This window comes from Plectropomus leopardus, chromosome 6 (genome assembly GCF_008729295.1).
Source record: "Plectropomus leopardus isolate mb chromosome 6, YSFRI_Pleo_2.0, whole genome shotgun sequence".
Taxonomy (NCBI): Eukaryota; Metazoa; Chordata; class Actinopteri; order Perciformes; family Serranidae; genus Plectropomus; species Plectropomus leopardus.
Window position 1 is genome coordinate 9,307,262 of NC_056468.1, and position 26,524 is coordinate 9,333,785.

Consider the following 26,524-nt stretch of genomic DNA (forward strand, 5'->3'; position numbering starts at 1 on the left):
GTTTTATTTATACCCTTGCAGTATGAATTTTGCAGTTCTGACTGTGCAGGGGTTTCACCTGCGAGCCCAGTTTGACAGCATGTGTTGCTGTGGATAACATTCATATAAATGAGTGGGGCTGTGACAACATTCAAGAGATGCAGAAAGATTGGCTTCTCTGAATATTTGGTGTTAGAAGCTGAATGAATGACAGAGAGAGAGAGAGAGAGGGAGATAGAGAGCAGTGTCCTCTTTCTCCAGCAGATGGTGGTATCACAGTCTGAAAAAAAGATAATCCAAACCTGTCACAATGTACAGTCTTTGTAATTGTTCTGAATGACAGTACAAAGAAAGTGTAACATTGTTGAGCTCTAATAACTCAACTCTCCCTCTCCAAACTAAAGCCCAAATAATGTTGACTCAGGTGTATGCCGTGTTTGCTGCCTCAGCAACAAGCCATTAAAATCAGCACAAACCCTTTATAAAACATTTATGATGTTTACTGCTTATTAAGTTTGTCACAGTCACTCGTAATTTAATATGGCACACTGATGTTCACTTTGGTTCGGATAAACTAGAGCTTCAGTTGGTGAAGCTCTACTCTAGTTCACTGTTCTCAACAAAATTTAGATGATGATTTAGAAAGCTTGCAATCTCAGATATGCATCATACTAATCCGAATGGGTTAAATCATAGTTATTTTAGCTTTAATTTTTAATTTTAAACCTTTTTTTTCATATCTATCTCAGCTGTATGATTTCCGTGGCCTCAAAAAATTGCAACATATTAGCAATAATATGCATTTTCAAAGACATTTTGACATATAACAGTAGGAAAGCACAGGCGTTAATTATAAAATGAAATATGGCTGGATTCCATATAGCTGCTTCAGTGTCAGATTCCTGGGGTTGTGCATGCTGGCTCACTGTGAAATTGTCTTCTAGGGCACTTGAATAGAGTGGAGCCATATGTTATCTGTAAAACCTGTGATTTTTCCTACTATGATAAGTCAGATGTAAGGGTTTCTTCCTTCTCAAATATAATAATTGTAATTTGTGACAGCTGGAGGCTTAACAGGCAAGTGAGTGCAAATTACTTTCACATATGTATATACTAACTAATTTAAAAAAGGAATAGATTAAATTATTAATGACATTCAGTCTGCCTTAATAAAGAGAAAAACTGCATTATCCAGGCTTAGCATTGCATTTGCTTGAATAATCATTAAAACTGTAAGTTTTATAAATAAATACATTTGTTTATTTACAATAATAAGCTTAATGCAGGATAATCAGATTTTTCATATAAATTATGTCATAATAAACTCAAAGCCAAAAGCAAAAATGCTGTTGCACCTGAGTGTATTCTCATTTAAAATGATGTAATAATTGAATTTTAAAATGGAAATGCTAAACAAATGTTAAAATGGCCTCTAAATTTTACTTTTTGTTTTTCCTTTTAATGCATCACAGTATTAAGTGGTTTTGTATTAAATGCACTCAAACCAGCGGAAGAGCGGCTGGAGCTCTGATTGGACAGCTGTTATGTGTGGGCGGGGATCTTCGGTGTCTGAGCTGATTACTGTTATTAGTTGCACCTGTGCTGTGACGCATATCAGGAGAACCTTTTGAATTGAAACACACACACACACACACACACACACACACACACACACACATTTTATTTTATTTATTTGACTGCTACAGTGAAGATGCTTCAGATATGTTCTGTATAAATATAGGGGTGGAGTCAGCTAAAATGGGCCAGATAAGTCTGGAGCATCATAGCTCTTTAAAATTTTATAGCCACAATCACAATTGCCGATCTTGCACTGTTGCTATAGCACTAGTTGACATTTATCAGTGGTTTTCATTGGTTTGAAGCTTCTGAGGTGGGCGGGGCAGAGTGTTGAATGAAGTCTTTCAAAGGAACTGCTTGGTGAGTGAGCCTGTCATAGCAAAGTTCACTCAGCACTAATAACGATGATAAAACAATTATATGTAAGATTAACAACAAAGAAAAGTGATTAAAACACTGTTTTTGCAAACAATTTTAAACAGAAAAGCTGAAATTGGAGAGGAAACTTTGATTTTTGTGGGAAAAATGGACTTTAGGTACTGGCTTATTTTCATTTAACTAGCTAAAATGAGCCAAGATTTTCAGCTAAAATGGGCCATGTATACACACACACACTCTTACACAGAATTTACACAGGAATCGTGTAATAAAAAACAGATTTAAATGTGTTACGTTACCATGCAAAAATCTAAAACTTTTTTTTTAAAATGATGTGTTGTAGACAGTATGGCAGGACAGGCAAAGAAGGGAAAAAGAGAGAGAGAGGAAGTGATGAGAGGAAGAAAACAGGGAAAGAAAGAAATTTTGAATGTCAGTTTTCTCTTTTTTTGAAAGAAAACTGACATTCAAACATAGGCATGTAAAGCTCACACACACACACACACACACACACACAGCTCAGGTTCAGCTTGTTACTGCATTAAATGTGTTAACAGTGTTACAGAAACACACAAAAGACTATCTTTAACATGAATTTACTATTAAAATTAAAGTTATTTTAGCTGAAATTACTGTGTTCTCTTTTATATTGGCCCATTTTAGCTAAACATTGAATCATGACTCACCTGCCGACACTCAAACTCTTATAATTTCAAAACAATTATATTTTTTCACATTTTTTTAATACAGAAATATTAAAAAAGACTCAGGACAGTTTATAAAATCATCAGTAGATTTCATCTATGGCATATTTTATAGTCATATAAATCATTTATCAAAAACTGTCCCATTTTACCTGACTTCACTATACACAGATATTTGTTACATGAAAAAGACAAAATCCTATTTCAGATATATGAAAATCCAGCTAACATTTTTTTGTGAGGCCTTTTGATTTCTAATGAAAATGAAGATTCAGGACGTGTATTTCTTTCCAAAGGGTAAAATTAAACTTTTCCTTGGACATCCTCGCCAAAAAACTACAGACACACAGAGGTGTCGCACGGCAGGGCCTGACCACACAGTGCTGCGTCAAGTTAGTTACACCACAATAAGACCAGAGATTAGGCGATTGTTGGAAAATAAAAGCGTCATATTTATACAAATATAATCAGATAATCATAAACTGAAATGGAAACCTGGTCAAACTGATGATGTAAATTAAGATGACGTGTGAGATTTGTTTAATTTGGCACTGAAGGCGCAAGTGTATCTTTTATTACCTGGGGTGACTCAGGTGATGGGTATCCTTACAAAGTAGCCTGTCTACTGTTTTATTTGTGTGATTCAGTGTTTTAGCTGCACTGTAAAGCATCTTTTATATTTTTACCCTTTCTTAAATAATGAAGATTTAAGCCTTTGTCTCTAAAATAAACCAAAAATATATTGTTTTGTAGGCCTGATTAATCATTTCCTGGAGGAGTATTTTTACAGTGAAATAACCATGTCTTATATTGAAAAGCACTACCGGAAGTTATTGATGCGGCTAGCCTCGTCTGCTAAGAAAACGCTGTTTTTAAAGGGAAACCAAGGTTGTTGAGGTCTGTGGTGGGCATAGCAGGTTGAAGGTAGGTGTAGACTCTTTTTCGTGTACTGACTGTTTCATTAGCGTCGGTGTTCCTGTCTTTTCGCCGCATTTTGATTAGCAGCCCATCGCTTTGGTTAGCGGAAATCAAGACGCAGGCAAGTGTCAAGTCAAGACAACTGGTAAAGTGCAAGCTAACTAGCTAGCTAGGTTGAAGCTAACACGGCTAACGGTACCGTTCCCCGGTTCACGAGAGCAGGCTGCCGGACTCCGGGATGCTGCTCCGTTTGTTTGGTTGTGGTCGTCGACTGTGCACAAATGAACAAATATAATTCGATGTTTATTTACGGACATTGTCACAGTTTCTTCGAGTCTTACAAGTACAGTGGCGAATATTTCCTTTGAATGGCTGCGGGGGTTGGGGGTATCATTATGGCCCCCCGTACACACATCACACAGACAGCGATCTATGATTAGTTTCTCTTGTTTTAGCCGCTCCTGAGATACTTGTTAAATATATTTTAAATAAATGTAGTAATTGGTAACATAATACTGGAATACCATCTTACATCTGCTACCTGTTTGTTAACTTTAACAATTTCTTCATTGTGTAATCTACTGTCCTTTATAAAATGCTTTGATAAGCTAACATTTGTTTGTTTATATGGAGTTGTCACTAGGTGCATTTTCATCCACCACATTTTTATGCCCATTTTGAATTATGCATAGAAAACCTGAGTTAAAACACCCCCCTCCAAAAAAAAAAAAAATCTTTGTCACAAAAAATTACACTTGAGAAAGGGTGGAAAAACTGGTGAACTGATTTAAGATAAATGTGACTAAATTCAGTAGAAACAGATCCTGTGAATAAATGATCACATACAGTTATCACATGTTGTCATTGTGTAGGCCACTGCAAGCTCTTTTTTGTTGCCTCTGTATTGCTTTTAACAGGTTTATATGGGTGTTAACAAAACTCTTCAAAGATTACATAGCTGTATTGTTTGTTGTGCAAAACTCTTTATTTCAATTGTTCAGTGTGCTCTCCATTAGTATCATTGAGACCTGGATACAGCATTCCTGGCAGGTTCACGTTCATTCCTATGAAATCTGCTCAGTGGCACATGAAGCCAAAAAGCTGTTCAGATTATACTGAATGAAATTACCCAGATGGTTAGTGCTGGCCCCGCATCATTTAGCCCATAGAGCAGGCGCTCAAGAGGCTTTCCGCAGGCGAGCCGGCTCCTAGCAGTTAAGCGTTCCGCTAACTAGAATGGGGATAAAATGATTTAATCTAGGGGCTCCTTTAGACTTTAGAAATGTTATTGGACATTATGTGTCAAATTCTGATGGATAAGTCATTTCATGGGGGTTGTAACGCTCCAAAAACAAATAAAAGTATCCAGTGATTTATAGATGCCTCTTTGACAATGTAAGCCAATGAGGAAAGTATTTATGGGCCCAGTGACATCACTTAACAAGCTGAAATTACATTGGGTGGTCACTACTAAAATTGTGAATTGACTTTAATCATTTTTCATCTTTTTCGGTTTGACAGGGGCTCCTTCAATTATATAAATCTCCTTTCCTCATAATCAGAAATTGTGATAAGCATACAGGTCCAGTCTTACCTGAGCATTGTCATCACTAGTATAGAAATGCATTAATGCAAAACTATACATCAGATCCCACATTTTTATAAGATTTTAAAGTGATTATATATAGAATTTGAAAAAATTGTTGTGTCAACACAGCATTTCACAACCCTCTCGTTTTCTTGCTGTGGGTCAACATTGTAAGGTGATTGGCTGTTCTTATGGGTGCCCTGAAGACTGCATGTTTTTATAGTTGCTGTTGTCTTCTCCTGACTGTGATTTGTAAGCTTCACTATCTGGTGTGAACACCATAAAACGACTTACAGTGAGTATTCCAGCCTTTGCTCAGTGTGCCATATTTGACAGCACTTCAAAAGCCTTTGCAAGCACTCTACCCCTGAATGTATGTATTCAGAGAAGGGAACAACTACCATGCACACCAAATCATATGAGGAACCAACTACACTTCAACGCTGAGTGTGGGAGAGAGCATGGATGTATGAAACAATGCTGCGTGTGAATATGTCCATATGCAAATCTAGTCTTAGTGTCTGCTTATGGAAATGACCTGAGAAAGAGAACATTTAAAGATAAAAAAAGGAAACACAGCTCACAGGACAAAATGTACCAGTAATAAAATATTTTTGACTTGAGCAGATTGTGGTGTGTGAACCTGTCCAAAATTGGCAAATTGTAAAAAGATAGATCAATAAAATTGGTATATTTTCAAGTAAACTCAGCAGTGAACCAAGAACAAAATAAATTTGAATACCCACCAGCTGCTGGACAGTTTTTTTTTTTGTTTAAGGTAAAAGTTAGCTGTTTCATCTTGGCTGAAGGTTTTATTTTATAAAGAAACCCCTGGTTACTAGAGTAACCTGTAAAGACCCTGTCAAACATATTTACCTACAAAGTGGGTTGAGAAGACAATAAATGATCGACAGATGTGTTTTGGCTTGCAGCGTACTCCAAACAAAAGTGATTAACAAAAGCTGTTGAACTGCTGTCAAATGTGGTGTTGTGAGCAAATGTCCGAATACTCACTGTGACTCAAGGTCTGTTTGTTTAATGATGTCCATGCAGATGGTAGAGCTTGTGTAGCAGATGGGGGTCGTCATTGGGGCGGGGTGAGTGGGGATGTCAGCGTTCTGTCTGCAAACCCTTTACCCTTATATTTAACCACAACAAATTCTTCTCTTAAAAACCAGCATTAACACCTGGTGACTTCTGACAAAACAATCACCTCTCATGGTGCAGTTGGTGGAAATGGAAATGAATAAATTATGTGGTTTGACACTAGTTCATTTTAAAGTGTGATGTGAGAGCATAAAAGCTTAAAAATGTCGACAAGGCTACTTTGCTTTAGTTGCAAGCCCATGAAAAATGCCAAACTGGGAGGTTGCACTGTACATAATGGGAGAGTCAGTTACTTGATCATTTTCCAGCGCCTGTAGCTGTACTCCTTACTTTGTGTTTGCAGTATCTCTGTATGAACACAGTCTGCAGGTCCGCAACTATTAATCCACCATGTTATTTTCTGCATTCCGAATTAACTGATAACTCGTTGGGTCGATAAAATATCAGGAAAAATGGGGAAAAATGTCCCGTCACAAATTCCCGTAACATAAGGTGATGTCATCAAATGTGTTTGTTTTTGTTTTTGTCTGACCAGCAATTCAAAACCCAAAGATAATCAGTTTGCCATCATAGAAGACTATGGAAACAAGAAAATACACGTTTGAAAAGCTGGATCCACACACATTCTGCTTTGTTTTTTAAGTGCCTCAAAACAAAGAATAAATCATCAAAAAGTTAGGCATTAAATTGAATCAACCAATCAATGGACCAATTGTTGCAGCTCTAGCAGTCTAAAATCTAAATGAACTCTGATATGGAGTTGAAACATGATGCAATAGAGTAAAAAATGGGAAACGGCCACTTAGATGAAAGACCACTTTATTTAGCCTTGGTTTTCCTGTGTCTACATACAAATAGAAACCTTCAAACTTTCAGAAAGATTAGGAATTTTATGGGGTCACAAGCTAGCTCATTGTCAGTAAGTGACTGGTTACCATTATCAATGGAAAAAACAGATTTTAGACTTTAGACTATCTTTAACAGCAGGGAATACATCTGAAACTAAGTGATGGAAAATGTTTTATAAAAGGCAAAAGAGCAAAGGTCAATGTTGCAGAAGTCTTTAAATGGCTGTGAAACCAATAATTACATAAGACAGTTGTTATAAATTACAGCTAACATTAAATAACCTTAACTCTGCCTTATGTGAGTTGAACCTTTCTTTGAAAACAAGAGCTCTTTTTCATTTGGATTAGCTCTAAAAGAGTTGATCTTGTTCACTGTGTATTCCCTCAGAGCAAAGGACACACTTGTGACTGTACACTGTGTAAAATGATATGTGTTGTCCCACACATTTCCACCACCACAGAGCTGACCTTGGCTGAGTCCTCATTCTCACAAGGGTACACCTTGCCCCGATAGTACCTTTCACAGCTTCATGTTGCTGTTGATTTGTCTCCAAGAGGTGCTAGTCTTTCTGTCTCACACAAACTGTCATTTACAGAAGAGTCACCATAAAATAGAGTAGAAAAAAACAAATCCATTGCACATTTGAGGACCATTTTGTTATCCTTTTAAACCATTTACAATAAACACCATCTGTTTTTAGCCATACAAAATTAAAGAGCAAGAGTTTCTCTTCATAAAAACAATTTTACATTCTTGTTTAACAATGACAGGGAGGGCATTACCTAAGAAGACGCTAAGATTCTGGTTTACCAAAATAATAGACCTTATCCACTAATACCTGCCAAACCCTGGAAGACTTTGAAAAGACTTAAAAGAAAAAAATCTGATACACTCCCACATCTAAAGACATTGTGAGTTTTTTGACCGGAGTATAAGATTTTATATGACTGAAGATGTCTTACAGAACAAGACCACAACTTGACTTGTTTAGAGATTACCTCCCATCCTACTCGTGATTGAAAATATTATACCAAACTCCCTAAAATTTCTTTTGCGTCCAGTCCACAAAAATCACAATTCTAGAAACAGAAAATACAAGCTGTCACTTGTCAACAACATCAACAAACTATTGTGTACAAACTTTACATTTTGTATTTTGTCTTTTTAACTCCCTACCAGCCCCTGTTGGTTATCTGTGCCAATTTATCAGGAAGAGACTATTGGAATATGATGCTTTAAAAATATATTTTTTTTTAGAAAAATTAGTGCTGGTTGGTGGATCAGATACACTGTAAATTAAACATCATCCACAGGTTTGTCCTTCTCCACAGTATGAGCGAACTAAGACTTCCTGTTCATATTCTTGCACGTCCCCAGTGTCCCCTCATTATGTATAAGCCAAGACTAAAACTAAGGATAACATTAAACTTGTTTGATTTTATTGAAACGTAAAGACGAGAAAAAGACTGATTAAAATGGCTTGGACAGTGTTTTGTGACCACCTCACACCAAACAACACCAAACTCTTATGATTTTATTCTGACATTAGAAATCTGTCTGCAACAATGAAATACCTTGACAATTGGTTTGGTGTATGGCCCCCAAAAGTTTAGTTGGCACCAGTTCAACAGTTTGCAGTCTTTTACTAGATACATTTTCAAATGGTACTACAAGCTGATGAGAAGTAATTCAGTGATGTGAATTTTTCTGAAGTGTTTTTAGAAGTACATCATACAGACCGCAACTAGTTACTTCCTGTCACACAGTCACAGAGGGTACGTGCACGTCAGCATGTCTATTAAGTCGTCATTGCTATGCCTCATATACAGAATGCGTGGTGCAGTTTCTCATCGTTGTTTCTTGGTTCTTCTTCTTTCCACTTAACTTTGTATGTCAAGGCAATACGGCTGCAGCGTTGCATTTTGAATGATATACAACTGGCATTAAGTGCAAATTACTAAGTAGAAAAGACAATTAAGCACACTGAAGGCAAATGGTTACTTAAAACTCTTAAGAAGTAACTTTTTGAGTATAATTGACAACACAGATTTGTTATTAAAGTAGTTTGACTGAATGTGTATTTTTCATGTATTTTAGTCAAACTTCCCATCTCTTCTTTTCAGGTTGCTGCTGGCTGCAGGGCCCTGTGGAGCAGAAGAGCTGTGCCATTCCCCCTTTTTTCCTCTCATGTCCCCCCCTGTGTGTTTCCCTGTGTGTTAGTGACCCCGTACCCCCACCCACCCCCCCCCCAATCCCCCCTGTCGTGTCGCCACTCCAGCCCGAAGCCCCCCTCTCACCCCATGCTTGGGACAAAGCCAGCTCACTGCCAGCCCAATGACTGCCTGGATCGTCCTGCCTGTCAGCCTGTCTGCCTTCTCCATCACAGGAATATGGATTGTGTGAGTTGCTGAAACACTTGACTGTGTCACGTCTCATTGATGTGTTCTGGTCTGCAAATGGGAAAAAAATGGGTACGGATTTATAGGGTCATGTAAATGGGCATTTAAAGTTATTTACGTGATCAAAAATGTAAGAAATTGCAAACAGGAATATGTGGATGTGCAAATATGACACTGAAATATCCATACTGTTACTTATTAATATATTATTCAGAGTATATTCCCAGACTCCCGTGAGTATCCTTTCCTGTTGAATGACCCCTTTTCTCAAGCCCAGTATAATCTTCTTTCTTGCTAACGGTTCAGTTTGAGTCATCAGGGATTAGAGCACTGGGCCTGACATTTACCACTTCTTTCTTTTATTTACAGGTATGCCATGGCTGTGATGAATCACCACGTTTGTCCTGTGGAGAACTGGTGAGTGATTTTTCTCTTTTGTTCCAAGGAAATGGGCATGTTTGACTTTTTGTTTTTTAACCAGTCACATTCCACAGCCACCAGTAGCAGGTGAACTGAATTCATTGTGTCACTCCTCTAGGTCTTACAATGTAACGTGCACAGAAGAGCTGCCCCGACCAGGCTTTCCCAAGACATGCTGCACCATCCAGGACATCCCCCTCATCAGGTCTACTGTTGCACCTCTCCTCTCTTTGTGTCTGCAGAATACAAAAGCAATTTTATGGCAGCAAAGGCCCTGAGGCATGAATTAGTACCTTGTTGTGTTGTGGCTCTGTGACAGTCATTAACCCATGCTTTGCATAAACTGTATTAGTTTAATCTGCAAATAAGCCTCTAACCATGGGCTGGTACAAAAGCACTCTTGTTAAAAGGCATCATGAGACTAGCAGGCTTTTTATCAGTATGTGTGTAGAGGAAAGGCCTCATCTAAATTTCAGATGTACATCTAGATATATCAGAGCGACTGGTTGTACATTATTTTATATTAGGAAGTGTAGTGTCTTGGTAGCAATACTGAGGGATGGTAATGAGACTGTAGCCTTGCATAGAGTGTATATACATACATACATACATACATACATACATACATATACATATATATATATGTATATGTGTGTGTGTGTGTGTGTGTGTGTGTGTGTGTGTGTGTATACATACATATATATATGTATAGGTATAGTTATATTATAGACTTTTATACTGAGAGCTGTTTTGTCTCCATGTGCTTTAGTAAATGTGGCTCCTACCCTCCTGAAAGCTGCCTGTTCAGCTTGATCGGCAACGTTGGAGCCTTCATGGGTAAGGCCTCTCCTAACTGAATGTAAAACCATACACACGCACAGTTGTGCCATTTAAAGACACGTTGTGTGCCAGTGTCATTTTTAGTTGTACAACATTTTTAAAAAATATTGCCCATGATGTCACACATTGGTGCAATGTTCAGATGATGGACCCAACCAATAAAAAAAAAATGGCTATAGTCCACTTCCATCTTGTTGCTTTCATCAGCTCATTATGTAATGTTAGTAACATTAGGTCATGAAGACAAGGAAATTCGTGACAACAGTTTTGTCCAGACTGGGCATACTGGTCAATGGTAGGAAAAATCACTTTTATTTGTTTTGTATGGATTACATCTGACATGACTTTCAATTTTCTGATGATACCAGCTGCCTGCAGGTTCATCCAGCCCTTTTATTTAATCAAGTTCCTCTATTTCCAATTCAGGCATTATATGGATTCAGCACTTCCTGCCCTCCATCTATTTGATAATTTAGAGCTGAGTTAGATAAGAAGTTAAATCCACTCTGTATGGTAAATATGAAGTGACTGCCAGGACATGGTTAGCTTATCTTAGCATAAAGACTAGATACAGCTAGCCTGTTTCTGTTTGTCCTTCTGGTGCCTTTAAAGCTCATGTATAAATAAAAATGTGGTTTTATGGGAGTTATGTGCTGGACTATTTCTTTGCCGGGGGCAGTGACTTCCCAGAGACTTGACATCCATGAGGTTGCCAGGCAACCAGTGGAGACTCCAGTAAGTCTCAACTACCCATAAAACAACTTATTTAATATGTGCAAAAGCTAAAGAGTAAAAATGAGAAACAAGTTACATTGTGTCAATCTTCTCATTAACTCTTAGCAAAAAAAAAACAATATTTACCAAAATGTGGAAGTACCCCCCCACACACACACACACCACCAGCTCAAACTTTGTGTTTATTTTTTAAGTATCAAATAAATTCTCCTTTATTTGTGCTATAATGACATATAAAAAGTCTTCCACAAATATAAACTGATGTACTAGAAGAAATTGACTATTAAATACTGATCATTCAATTGCTCATATGTAAATATGATGATTTACACTAAAACTGCTGCCATCTGCAACACCAGAGCAATGAATCAGTACAGTTGAGGTAAAATGTGTCTGATGGCCGTCTCATCGGTCCATTATGCGTGTTATATTAATCCTCCATGGTGCCCATAGATGTCAGCCACTAGCCTCCAAGAGATACAGAGGGGCTGGAAATAGCCTGTGCTCTCTAATCAATAATGAATGCGGCTTTCCTTCCACTTCCCCCCTCTGTCCTTTCCCCTGCATTCACCCTCCATGGCCTTCCTCCTTTCCTCCTCCTCCCCCTGTCTGGTGTCATCACCACTCAGCTCTGCCATAACACCCCCCCACTACCTTGAATTACATCTCTCCCACTGTTTACACTATCGATGAGTGTCTCCTCACATGTATTTCCTTTTTTTTCCTGTCTTAGTTTTCATCCCATTTTTATTTATAAGTTTCATTTCTGTCTGTCATTCAGTCTTTTCTCAGCTTCCTTCTTTGTCTCTCACCAGTGTAAAAGCTGCCTTGATGCTGTGTTTCTGACCTTTGACTTCCTTACTGTTGATCTGTGTTTTATTGTTTTACTGCCTTTGGTGGTGGTGTTGTAACAGACAACAAACTGCAGGTTTATAGTTTTCAAACAGTGATGTTAAGCCTGCCAAGAAAAGTAGCCTTATGCAATCTGAGATGTCAATAACCTATAAAATACATCTGTACTGAGACAGCAGCAGAATGGTTGCAGTCATATGATTGTCCAGCAGCTGTAGGTTAAACCATAAACAAGCCAAAGTGTCATGTTTAAACAAGCGTTTTAGAAAAAGAAATGTGTATATAATACCTATTTTAAACTTCCGATTTCCCCCTGTCACTATGAAAAGAGAAAAAAATATTCTATTTTCTGTTTCAATACTTAACTGAATTAACCAAACCATCATTTTTTAAATTTCCACCGACGCACAGATTCATTATCACAAGGCTTTAAACAGTTGTATTGCACAATGTTTTTCCTACTATGTATCATGGATGCAGTGTAAATGTGTATCTTCTCTGGCGTCCTGTAGTGGTGATGGTGTGCCTTCTGCGCTACGCCCAGGTGATAGAACACAGTCACCGATGCTGGGTCAACACCAGCGCTCTGGTGTCCGGCTGCACCAACGCCGTGGGCCTGGTTATGGTGGGGAACTTCCAGGTAAATACAAACACACTGAATTCAACGTTTTGTGAGCTTTTGCTTCTGTTGTTTGGACCTCAGACGAGTTGAAACAACCCCACTGACTGTGTGGTTTTGTTTGTCAGGTTGATCACGCCAAATCTCTACACTATGTGGGTGCCGGTGTGGCATTTCCAGCAGGGCTGCTGTTTGTGTGCCTGCAATGTGTGCTCACCTACCGAGTGGCTGTGACCGCCCTCGACTACTGGATGGCCCATTTCAGAGTGGCTCTGGCACTGGGAGCCATGGTCTCCCTCGTCCTTAGTATCCTTTACAAACCAGTCGGACATTCCACTTGTTGTGCACATAGGATAGATGCCATATTTAAACACAATTTATGTTTCTGTATATGTATTTTGACTTCTTTTCAGTACATCAAAACGTTTGATCGCCTCTCACTAATTGGCCTTTTTCACAGGACACATTTTGATTCGTCAGCAACCCTTTTTTTTTTCTCTCATTCTGTGCCTCCTCTCTAAATCTGAAGCTTTGCACGGGTCCATGAACGCAGCGCAGACTGAACTTTTCATGAGTTCTTTTTTTCCGTAACAGCAGTTTTTGGAGTTTGAGTTGCAGGGATGGATAATTCAGCTGTAAGATCAAAGCTGATTAGACTGATGGCTGAGAAGAGCAGCTGTTGTAGAGGCAAGGGTAAGCAAACTTTTAGACCCAGTACAATAAACTGTTAAGTTCCGTCTGTATCCAGAGTGTGCCCTGTACTCTGAGAGTGTGGTGCAATAAATGATTGAACAGTAAATATAGTATAATCACACAGCATTTCTAAATAACAGTCCACCTCCAAAACTAGATAATCAGTAGATGTTAAACTCTGATTAAAGAGAATTTTCCTTTATATCAAAGCATATGTTGTAGTTCAAAATGGGTTGCGTAGATCTGATTTGCTTCACCCTGTGTGGGTTTATTAGTTTACCTCTTCTTGGTCCCACCTTGCCATCCTTAGATCAGTGCAGTCACTCACAGTCTAATCAGGCAGTAGAATTCAGATAAAACTTAGAAGATTTCAATAAAGACTCAGCTGTTAAGTCTACTCTGCCTCCAGAGGACCGGCCACTCTCAGAGTTCATACCAGGACAAAATCAACAATCTTACAGAGTGGTGCACAGAGAACAACCTACTGCTCAATGTCAGTAAAACTAAGGAGCTGACTGATGATTTTAGAAAGAAGGAGGCAAAGACACACACCCCTGTCTACATCAGTGGAGCTGAGGTGGAGCAGGGGAACAGCTATAGGTTACTGATCACTGAGAACCTATCTTGGTCATCACACATCACCACCCAGGTTAAAAAAGCACAGAAAAGGCTCTACTTCCTACGGAAATTCCAGAGCAAGATCCTGGTAAACTTCTACAGAGGAGCGATAGAAAGCACACTGACTGGAAACATCATAAACTGGCATGCTTCGTGCACGGCCCAGGACAGGAAGGCTCTACAGCGGGTGATTAAAACTGCCCAGAACATCACTGGTTCCCATCTACAGAGCATCAGTGACCTCGGTGAGGTGAGGTGTCTGCACAGAGCCCAAAGGACACTGAAAGACAGCAGCCACAGTCTGTTCACCCTGCTGCCATCTGGAAAAAGATACAGAAGTATCCGCTGCAGAGCCACCAGACTACAGAGCAGCTTCTTTCTCCAGACTGAGGCTGAAAAGATGTAGAAGGATTTAGGGTCAACTTTAATTTAATTTCTTCTTAAACCACGTTTAAGAAAAATGGCAAAATTAATCTACTTGGTAACTTACATTTTCTTCCCCTTTACACACCATCAGCCTTGAGACACTCCTGCACAGATTAAGATGTTTGTCAAATTTTAGAAGGCCACAATAACATCTGTCTGGGCTCTTTTTAATCTTTTCTCCCGTCCCTTCTATTTAACAATGGCGATGCTAATGGCTTCGCTCTCTATTGTAACCTCTCTTCTCTGCCCGCCTCTCGGTTACATCCAGGGTGACTGTTTGTCCCCCATCACTAGTAATAGTCCCCCTTTATTCCTGTGACAGCAATAAGAACCATTCAGGTTCTTAAAATTATCTGATAAACAATAAATATCTATCCTAGGTTAATATTCTGCATTCACTAACTGGTATCCTATTTTTAAACCCTGTGTTAACCCTCTGTTTAATGGAGCCGCAAAGCCAATGTCAGTTTCACCCTAATCATATAATGAATTCACATCTACCCTCCTGAGGTTAAGCTGCTTGACATATGTCTCATCTCATTATATCATGGATTTGGCTCAGGCTCATGACATTTCATTCTCTTTTTCCTGTGCCACTGTGGATCCAGTGAAGTAGGAAAAGGAGTTGTACTTCTGTTGTAACAGAGATATTTGTCCTCCTTAACTCGCCCTCCTCCAAGGCGGCATCTTTTTCATCCATGAGAGTTTCGTCCTGCAGCACGCTGCTGCCATCTGCGAGTGGGTCTTCACCGTGGACATCTTGGTCTTCTACGGCACCTTCACCTACGAGTTTGGCACTGTCACCAGCGAGACCATGATGGCAGGCCTGCAGCAGAGCCATCACCACGGCTCAGGAGTTATCATAGGCCCCAGGGCCCGGGGCTCGACAATGAGCGGGGCAACCAAGGGCCTCAAGTCCCCCGGAGGAAGCAGCACATCCACACATCTCAACTGTACCCCGGAGAGCATAGCTATGTTGTAGCTCTGCATCGCTGCCCAAAGGTCTAACATGTCACTGCAGAGGTGCTAATGGGCTCCCACAGGAAGGCAAGATGACACAGGCAGTAGTGGAGGAAGAGGTCTGATATCTTTAAGTATTGAACCGACACCAGGTTATCCCATCTGTAATGCTGTACTATCTTATATTTTTCTCCAATTTTGGTGCAAGCCACTGCAGTCAGATGTCCTGTAGCGATGTTGAATGGAGGCTGAATGTGTGGAGCCAGTTCGAGTACTGGAGCCATGAATGTTTTCCAAGATTGCTGTTGATTTGGGCACTTGTTCACAGGACTCGGTTGTTTCCTAAACACTTAGTTCTTTTCTTTTTCTAATTGTGCACCACTTGTGTGCCCACAAAGCAGCCCCCCCACCCCACCCCACCCCCGGCCAAACATTCCTTCATGAACTACCCAACACTTTGTGTGGCCCTCCTGTTTTGGCCTTTTGCTTGTCTCTGCACGGCACACTTTTTGAATGAGAGAATAACAATTTATGTTTGAATTTTGAATTTGCATAGTAAGTAGAAAATATTGAATGTTTGAGAAGTGAATAGTTATGTATGTTTTACAGGCTGTAAGCACATGGCCTTTTTAAAATCAATCAAGCATAAATTATCCGTCAAATGATCGGCAAAAATCATTTCACTAGATGGTTATATTTGGTTGCACAGATGATTTTGACTGCAAATTTTGATGGTATTTTGAGTCATTTAACAAAATGTATATGTATATCTTGAGCCACTATCAGTCTTGAAATCATAGTCCATGTCATTGACATCTGAGTACAACCCGGCTGTGTAAAAACAACAATTTTGCTTTGTTGCAAATTGTTACACCTCAATCACTTTAACTGTGAATCTCTGAGGTTGTCATTCTGTTACTAGACCACACGTTGCATGATCTGATGATTTAATTGTAACATTTACATTTCATGCTACCTTTTTTTGGTATTTTATTAACTGTCATGTCCGGTGCAATAATTGCCATCAATCATTTGATAATTTATGCTCCACTGGAGCGAATAATGCCTTTTTCAGTATGTTGGGAGTTGTTTTTGTTTGTTTGTTGTTTTTTAAGTGACACCAAGACATTTGAAGTGGCCTACAGCTTACAGTAAAACAAGTGGAAGTGTGAGGGCAAAACTGTAGTCCGACTAACACATTTACAGAATTATTCTTGCTCACACGCACTGATTTGATTCCAGGCTGGACCCTTGGAAGCCTTATTTGAGTTTTGAGGACAGGTTGAATATGAGGCAGTGTTGTAGAGAAAGTTTGTTCACAGACGTTAACTGAGAGTTGAATTCAATGTTTGTGCCATAAACCTCACAGAGTCACAATGGTGTCAGTACAGTGTTACAAACAGACATTACTTTAAAAGTTGTAGACTGAAGGGAAAGTGTCACTTTTGTTTCCTGTTGCCAATTCTTTTAGTTCAATTACAGTTGTGAGTTAGCTTAACACCAGACTGCCACAAACTACCACTGCTCAAACGAAAGCTGACTAATGCCACCCAGCACAGTTTAACACAGTTAGTTTTTGTTTAAGTGAGTGAGCTATTTCTCTGAGCCGTTTGAGAAGTATGTTTCATTACACACAGTATTCTGCCCTCTGCGTTAGTGCTGATACATTTTTAACTGTCTAACCACTGGATGCCAGCAATACACATTTTTTAATAAGGTCACATCACCTACCTCTTTTATCTTTTGTGGGTTTGATGTTCTGAGGCAAAAGCTAGAGTTCCACCATATTTTCCATCTCGCAATGGCTTGAGGTCAAAGTATTTAATATGATGGTGGCTCGGTAATCAACAGCTCGATTCCCAAAGTCCTAACAGCATTTGATAGGTCAGTGGATCTGCTGTTACACGAGCTGCTTAATCATGTGTCAGGTCAGTTTTCTTTACTTTCTGTGCAAATTATTTAACTTCCCATTCTTTCTGGGACTGCAGCAATCCTGTCTTGCTCTGCAAATCTTGCCAAAAAAGACTGGAGTTTTGATTGGTTTTTTTGTGTCAGCAGTAGGTGTATGAATTGGTATGAGTGCACTGTTTTAGCCTTATCCCTCGTACTGTGCCAGGGAAACATGTTCAGATTTTCTTTATCTTGTGTTCAGCTGTAGCCTATTTCACCAAACTATGACTAAGTCACACCATGTGACTACAAATGGCAGCTTGTATGAGCCCTCACATCAGGGTTGGATTTATTCTGTAACAGTGTCTGTTCCATGATACCATTTTCACAGGCCAAAATTTAAAGGTGGATTTTACAGTTGTGTTTTTTTCCTGTCAAAATGTACACTCCAGCAAGCTGTCATATGGTTTCTTTATTGGTGGGAAAACTAATATTACAAAAGGCTGCCTGACCTGTACATGTCTTGAACTGTTACAACAGCAACCCAGAAACAACGTCTATAATAATGTATTGGTCATATTTCCTTGTTTTGAAAAATAATGTCAAAGAATGGAAACGGAGTCTTGAGAAATCCCCAAAAACAAGTTTAAAAACACAGATTATTTTGTTTCCTTTTATAAATTCTGTAAATATGTATGATTTGTCTATCATTTAGGTATTTTCTTTTGACAGAGATTTATATTCAAATATGAAATAAAAATGATAAATTATTAGATGTCTGTTTTGGTTGTTCTTGGAGCAGAAAATTATATTTGTGTCCCTGTTGAAAAGAAAATTGTCAGTAAGTTGCTTCTTAATACAGAGCACTATTTCATCACACTCAGACAGTACAGTGTACAATGGCATTAATACCATGCACAAACTACGGTAAATTGTCTTTGGGTGGTTCTTTTTCTATGAAAAGGTCTGTTTTATTTGAAACTGTACTGCTCATTTTAATTTCAGCCCTTTGACATGTCAAAGTTTTATGTTTTTCGACATACTCTGCTGTGACATTGTTGGTCATTTTTACGACATGCTAAATTAAGATGTTTTTGGTCTTTTGACATGCTATACATTGTCATTTCTGGCCCTTTTTTCACCATGCCATACAATACTCCGTCTCTACGACCTAAACATAGCTGTTTTCAGCCATTTTTTTGACATGTCAAAATTTGACTTATTTCACCATACTATACTAAGCATTTTTTTCAGTTTTTTTCAACAGGCTATACTTTGACGTTTTTGGCCCTTTTTTTCATCCAGCTATGCTATAATGCATCTCTACGCGCAATAATTTGTGGTTTAAAGACATTTTTTGGACACGTCAAAATTTGAGATTTTTCACCATGCTATCCTATACGGTTTTCAGCCATTTTTTCGACAAGCTATATTATGAAACTTTTGTACCTTTTTGGCAGGATAAAGTATATATAGTTGTTTGATGCAGTTTTGAGCTGTTTTTGGGACATGTCAAATTTTGACATTTTTGCCTTACTATAGTCTTGGATTTTTGGTCATTTTTTCGAAGTGACAAATTATGGTGTTTTCAACCTTTTTTGCAACTTCCTATGCTATGGCGTGTCTTAGCAGGCTTTAATAAGCTGTTTCCAGCTATTTTGAGCTGTTTTTGGGACATGTCAAATTTTGACATTTTTTTTTTTTTTTTTTTTTTTTCCTTACTATAGTCTTGGATTTTTGGTCATTTTTTCGACGTGCCAAATTATGGTATTTTCGACCTTTTTTGCAACTTCCTATGCTATGGCGTGTCTTGGCAGGCGTATTATAAGTTGTTTGATGCAGTTTTGAGCTGTCTTTGGGACATGTCAAATTTTGAACCTTTTTGCCTTACTATAGTCTTGGATTTTTGGTCATTTTTTCAACGTGCCAAATTATGGTGTTTTCAACCTTTTTTGCAACTTCCTATGCTATGGTGTGTCTTGGCAGGATATTCTAAGTTGTTTGATGCAGTTTTGAGCTGTTTTTGGGACATGTCAAATTTTGACATTTTTGCCTTACTATAGTCTTGGATTTTTGGTCACTTTTTTCGACGTGCCAAATTATGGTGTTTTTGTCTATTTTTGCAACTTTCGATGCTATGGCGTGTCTTAGCAGGCTTTAATGAGCTGTCTCCATGCTGTTTTGAGCTGTTTTTGGGACATGTCAAATTTTGACATTTTTGCCTTACTATAGTCTTGGATTTTTGGTCATTTTTTCAACGTGCCAAATTATGGTGTTTTTGGCCTTTTTTGCAACTTCCTATGCTATCGTGTGTCTTAGCAGGCTTTAATAAGCTGTTTCAGCTATTTTGAGCTGTTTTTGGGGGACATGTCAAATTTTGACATTTTTTGCCTGACTATAGTCTTGGATTTTTGGTCATTTTTTCAACGTGCCAAATTATGGTGTTTTCGGCCTTTTTTTTTTGCAACTTCCTATGCTATGGCGTGTCTTGGCAGGAATTTAATAAGCTGTTTGATGCAGTTTTGAGCTGTTTTTGGGACATGTCAAATTTTGACATTTTTGCCTAACTATAGTCTTGGATTTTTGGTCATTTTTTCAACAGGCCAAATTATGGTGTTTTTTGTGTATTGTTTGCAACTTTCTATGCTATGGCGTGTCTTAGCAGGATATTATAAGTTCTTTGATGTAGTTTTGAGCTGTTTTTGGGACATGTCAAATTTTGACATTTTTGCCTTACTATAGTCTTGGATTTTTGGTCATTTTTTTTTACAACGTGCCAAATTATGGTGTTTTCAACCTTTTTTGCAACTTCCTACGCTATGGCGTGTCTTGGCAGGGATTTGAAAGTTGTTTGATGCAGTTTTGAGCTGTTTTTGGGACATGTCAAATTTTTGAATTTTTGCCTTACTTGGGATTTTTGGTCATTTTTTCAACGTGCCAAATTATGGTGTTTTCGACCTTTTTTGCAACTTCCTATACTATGGTGTGTCTTAGCAGGCTTTAATAAACTGTTTCCAGCTATTTTGAGCTGTTTTTGGGACATGTCAAATTTTGACATTTTTGCCTTACTATAGTCTTGGATTTTTGGTCATTTTTTCGACGTGCCAAATTATGGTGTTTTTGTCTATTTTTGCAACTTTCTATGCTATGGTGTGTCTTAGCAGGCTTTAATAAGCTGTTTCCAGCTATTTTGAGCTGTTTTTGGGACATGTCAAATTTTGACATTTTTGCCTTACTATAGTCTTGGATTTTTGGTCATTTTTTCAACGTGCCAAATTATGGTGTTTTTTCGACCTTTTTTGCAACTTCCTATGCTATCGTGTGTCTTAGCAGGCTTTAATAAGCTGTTTCCAGCTATTTTTGAGCTGTTTTTGGGACATGTCAAATTTTGACATTTTTGCCTTACTATAGTCTTGGATTTTTGGTCATTTTTTCAACGTGCCAAATTATGGTGTTTTCAACCTTTTTTGCAACTTCCTATGCTATGGCGTGTCTTGGCAGGATATTGTAAGTTGTTTGATGCAGTTTTGAGCTGTTTTTTGGGACATGTCAAATTTTGACATTTTTGCCTTACTATAGTCTTGGATTTTTGGTCACTTTTTCGACGTGACAAATTATGGTGTTTTTGTCCTATTTTTGCAACTTTCTATGCTATGGTGTGTCTTAGCAGGCTTTAATAAGCTGTTTCCAGCTATTTTGAGCTGTTTTTGGGACATGTCAAATTTTGACCTTTTTGCCTTACTATAGTCTTGGATTTTTGGTCATTTTTTCAACGTGCCAAATGATGGTGTTTTCGACTTTTTTTACAACTTCCTATGCTATGGCGTGTCTTGGCAGGATATTAATAAGTTGTTTGATGCAGTTTTGAGCTGTTTTTGGGACATGTCAAATTTTTGACATTTTTGCCTTACTATAGTCTTGGATTTTTGGTCATTTTTTCAACGTGCCAAATTATGGTGTTTTCGACCTTTTTTGCAACTTCCTATGCTATCGTGTGTCTTGGCAGGCTTTAATAAGCTGTTTCCAGCATTTTGAGCTGTTTTGGGACATGTCAAATTTTGACATTTTTGCCTTACTATAGTCTTGGATTTTTGGTCATTTTTTCAACGTGCCAAATTATGGTGTTTTTCGACCTTTTTTGCAACTTCCTATGCTATGGCGTGTCTTGGCAGGGTTTATAATTTGTTTGATGCAGTTTTGAGCTGTTTTTGGGACATGTCAAATTTTGACATTTTTGCCTTACTATAGTCTTGGATTTTTGGTCATTTTTTCGACGTGCCAAATTATGGTGTTTTTGTCTATTTTTGCAACTTTCTATGCTATGGTGTGTCTTAGCAGGCTTTAATAAGCTGTTTCCAGCTATTTTGAGCTGTTTTTGGGACATGTCAAATTTTGACATTTTTGCCTTACTATAGTCTTGGATTTTTGGTCATTTTTTTTTCAACGTGCCAAATTATGGTGTTTTCGACCTTTTTTTGCAACTTCCTATGCTATCGTGTGTCTTAGCAGGCTTTAATAAGCTGTTTCCAGCTATTTTTGAGCTGTTTTTGGGACATTGTCAAATTTTGACATTTTTGCCTTACTATAGTCTTGGATTTTTGGTCATTTTTTCAACGTGCCAAATTATGGTGTTTTCAACCTTTTTTTGCAACTTCCTATGCTATGGCGTGTCTTGGCAGGATATTAATAAGTTGTTTGATGCAGTTTTGAGCTGTTTTTGGGACATGTCAAATTTTGACATTTTTGCCTTACTATAGTCTTGGATTTTTGGTCATTTTTCGACGTGACAAATTATGGTGTTTTTGTCTATTTTTTGCAACTTTCTATGCTATGGTGTGTCTTAGCAGGCTTTAATAAGCTGTTTCCAGCTATTTTTGAGCTGTTTTTGGGACATGTCAAATTTTGACCTTTTTGCCTTACTATAGTCTTGGATTTTTGGTCATTTTTTCAACGTGCCAAATGATGGTGTTTTTTTGACTTTTTTTGCAACTTCCTATGCTATGGCGTGTCTTGGCAGGATATTATAATTGTTTGATGCAGTTTTGAGCTGTTTTTGGGACATGTCAAATTTTGACATTTTTGCCTTACTATAGTCTTGGATTTTTGGTCATTTTTTCAACGTGCCAAATTATGGTGTTTTCGACCTTTTTTGCAACTTCCTATGCTATGGCGTGTCTTGGCAGGCTTTAATGAAGTTGTTTGATGCAGTTTTGAGCTGTTTTTGGGACATGTCAAATTTTGACATTTTTGCCTTACTATATTCTTGGATTTTTGGTCATTTTTTTCGACGTGCAAATTATGGTGTTTTTTGTCTATTTTTGCAACTTTTCTATGCTATGGTGTGTCTTAGCAGGCTTTAATAAGCTGTTTCCAGCTATTTTGAGCTGTTTTTGGGACATGTCAAATTTTGACATTTTTGCCTTACTATAGTCTTGGATTTTGGTCATTTTTTCAACGTGCCAAATTATGGTGTTTTCGACCTTTTTTGCAACTTCCTATGCTATGGCGTGTCTTGGCAGGATATTAATAAGTTGTTTGATGCAGTTTTGAGCTGTTTTTTTGGGACATGTCAAATTTTGACATTTTTGCCTTACTATAGTCTTGGATTTTTGGTCATTTTTTCGACGTGACAAATTATGGTGTTTTTGTCTATTTTTTGCAACTTTCTATTTTTTTGCAACTTCCTATGCTATGGCGTGTCTTGGCAGGCTTTAATAAGCTGTTTCCAGCTATTTTGAGCTGTTTTTGGGACATGTCAAATTTTGACATTTTTGCCTTACTATAGTCTTGGATTTTTGGTCATTTTTTCAACGTGCCAAATTATGGTGTTTTCGACCTTTTTTGCAACTTTCTATGCTATAGCATGTCTTAGTAGGCTATGATGATCTGTTTCCAGCTATTTTGAGCTGTTTTTGGGACATGTCAAATTTTGACCTTTTTGCCTAACTGTAGTCTTGGATTTTTGGTCACTTTTTCAACATGCCAAATTATGGTGTTTTTGTGTATTGTTGCAACTTTCTATGCTATGGCGTGTCTTGGCAGGATATTATAAGTTGTTTGAAGCAGTTTTGAGCTGGTTTTGGGACATGTCAAATTTTGACATTTTTGCCTTTGGATTTTTTGTCATTTTTTCAACGTGCCAAATTGTGGTGTTTTCGACCTTTTTTGCAACTTCCTATGCTATGTCGTGTCTTAGTAGGCTATGATAATCTGTTTCCAGCTGTTTTGAGCTGTTTTTGGGACATGTCAAATTTTGACATTTTTGCCTTACTAGAGTCTTGGATTTTTTGTGACTTTTTCAACGTGCCAAATTATGATGTTTTTGTCTATTTTTGCAACTTTCTATGCTATGGTGTGTTTTAGCAGGCTTTAATAGGCTGTTTCCAGCTATTTTGAGCTTTTTTTGGGACATGTCAAATTTTGACATTTTTGCCTAACTATAGTCTTGGATTTTTGGTCACTTTTTCAACGTGCCAAATTATGGTGTTTTCGACCATTGTTGCAATTTTCTAAGCTATGGAGTGTCTTAGCAGGCCATAATAATCTGTTTCCATCTGTCGTAAGCTGTTTTTGGGACATGTCAAATTTTGACATTTTTGCCTTACTATAGCCTTGGATTTTTGGTCACTTTTTCGACGTGCCAAATTATGGTGTTTTTGTCTATTTTTGTAACTTTCTATGCTATGGTGTGTCTTAGCAGGCTTTAATAAGCTGTTTCCAGCTGTTTTGAGCTGTTTTTGGGACATGTCAAATTTTGACATTGTTGCCTTACTATAGCCTTGGATTTTTGGTCATTTTTTCAACATGCCAAATTATTGTGTTTTTGTGTATTGTTGCAACTTTCTATGCTATGGCGTGTGTTGGCAGGATATTATAAGTTGTTTTATGCAGTTTTAAGCTGGTTTTGGGACATGTCAAATTTTGACATTTTTGACTTACTATAGTGTTGGATTTTTGGTCATTTTTTCAACATGCCACATTATGGTGTTTTCAACCTTTTTTGCAACTTCCTATACTATGGCGTGTCTTAGCAGGCTATAATAAGGTGTTTCCAGCCATTTTAACCTGGAAATACAATAGTATGCGACTTTTGGCCAATTTTTCAACATGCTAAATTATGGCGTTTTTGGTCTTTTTTGGCCTTTCTTTCCACTTTGTATGCTATGGCGCGTCTCTGCAAGCTATAATATGTTGTTTTCAACCATTTTTGGGACATGTCAAAATTTGACATTTTTGCCCTACTATAGTATGCGATTTTTGGCCATTTTTTCAACATGCTAAATTATGACGTTTTTGCCCGTTTTTGGCCCTTTTTTCGACTTTGTATGCTACGGCGCACCTCTACAAGCTATTATATGTTGTGTTTAGAAATTTTTGGGACATGTCAAAATTTGAAATTTTTGCCATACTATAGTATTCGATTTTTGGACATTTTTTCAACATGCTAAATTATGTCGTTTTGGGCCATTTTTTGCCTTTGTTTCCACTTTTTATGCTACAGCGCGTCTCTACAAGCTATTATATGTCGTGTTTTGCAATTTTTGGGGCATGTCAAAATATGACATTTTTGCCATACTATAGTATGCCTATTTTTGGCCATTTTTTCAACATGCTAAATTATGACTTTTTTGACCTTTTTTAGCCTTTGTTTCCACTTTGTATGCTACGACGCCTCTCTACAAGCTATAATATGCTGTTTTTCGTCATTTTTGGGACATTCAAAATTTGTCATTCTTGGCATACTATTGTATCAGATTTTTGCCCTTTTTGGCCCCATTTTCAACATGCTATACTATGGCCCATCTCTTTGAGCTATAATAAGCAGTTTCAGTGATTTTTTGGACATGTCAAAATTTGAGCTTTGTCGCCATACTATACTATGTGGTTTTTGGCCATTTTTTTTGACGTGTTATATTAAGATGTTTTTTGCCTTTTCCGGCCCTTTTTACATCACGCTGTGCTATGGCACATTTCCTCCAGCTATAATAAGCATTTTTCAGCCATATTTTGGGCATGTCATACTTACTTAAAAAAAAAGCAACATTGTACGTAAAGAATGGGGTCACCGATACAGAGAAATAATTCTGAGATTTATACTTTTGCAGGAGCCATTAGTTATGTTATTAGTTTCTGTTTCCGTGTATGTTTTATATGAAAATATTTTCACCACAGGTGGTAGTGCAAGTGGCAAGTAAAGCATATAAGGGCCACAGACGTTACAGGCGGAGTAATTATGCACGTGTGATGGAAAGATCACACTGTTTTTACTGTTTGCTTGGTTGTTTTGCCCACATCATCATAAAGATAGTCATCATGTCACCACCGCAAGTGTAACCGCAATGAAAGTTCTTCATTTGTACATGTGCATCACTGATTAAACAGAAACTTCACCCAACGGTGAATCCTGCCTGGGCATCTCATTGAAGCACGTAATAAACAGGCCTCCACCTGCACCTAGCTGAGCAGCTGAAAAGTAGCTCAAGATAGTCGCGAGTGCATCAGATATTTATTAGAATAAGTTAGGCTCTGCTACATGCTTAGTCCAAGTGGTTATATTTTGTGTGTAAAAAAGAAAGTCATTCTTAAAATTAGAATGATAGGCTACATTTCATGACTCAAGTCTATATATGAAATTCATGATTTAATGTCATAAAGGGTATATCCATGTCCTCTGTTTTTTCTTGAGTTATTTTTATCCATTCTCTGCATATCCCACACATGTGTGGACTAAACAGAAAACGACAAAGTATAGCATGGAGAAAGGGGTTAAAATGCAACATGTCAAAAAGAGGGCTGCAAACAAAATAGAATAGCATGTCGAGTCATGTCAGTATAGTGTGTTGAAAAAACGACCAAAGACGTCACATTATAGCATGTCGCAAAACTATCCAGAAAATGACATAGGTAGTCTGAACTTTGGAAAAATTGTTGTAAGATCTACAAATAAAACAAAAATGATGACTCACATTAA

The 26,524-nt window shown here is 37.9% G+C and overlaps 1 protein-coding gene across 1 annotated transcript; it reads left to right on the top strand.

Moving 5' to 3' along the window:
* The first annotated feature begins 3,484 nt into the window (after nucleotides 1-3,484).
* LOC121944798 (transmembrane protein 150A-like) lies at nucleotides 3,485-16,499 on the top strand. The gene is made up of 8 exons (XM_042488703.1): nucleotides 3,485-3,563; nucleotides 9,225-9,500; nucleotides 9,870-9,917; nucleotides 10,039-10,125; nucleotides 10,690-10,757; nucleotides 12,860-12,987; nucleotides 13,095-13,272; nucleotides 15,384-16,499. Exons 2-8 carry the CDS (start codon nucleotides 9,436-9,438, stop codon nucleotides 15,683-15,685), a joined length of 876 nt encoding a protein of 291 aa, XP_042344637.1. The 5' UTR covers nucleotides 3,485-3,563; nucleotides 9,225-9,435; the 3' UTR covers nucleotides 15,686-16,499.
* Nucleotides 16,500-26,524: the final 10,025 nt, after the last annotated feature.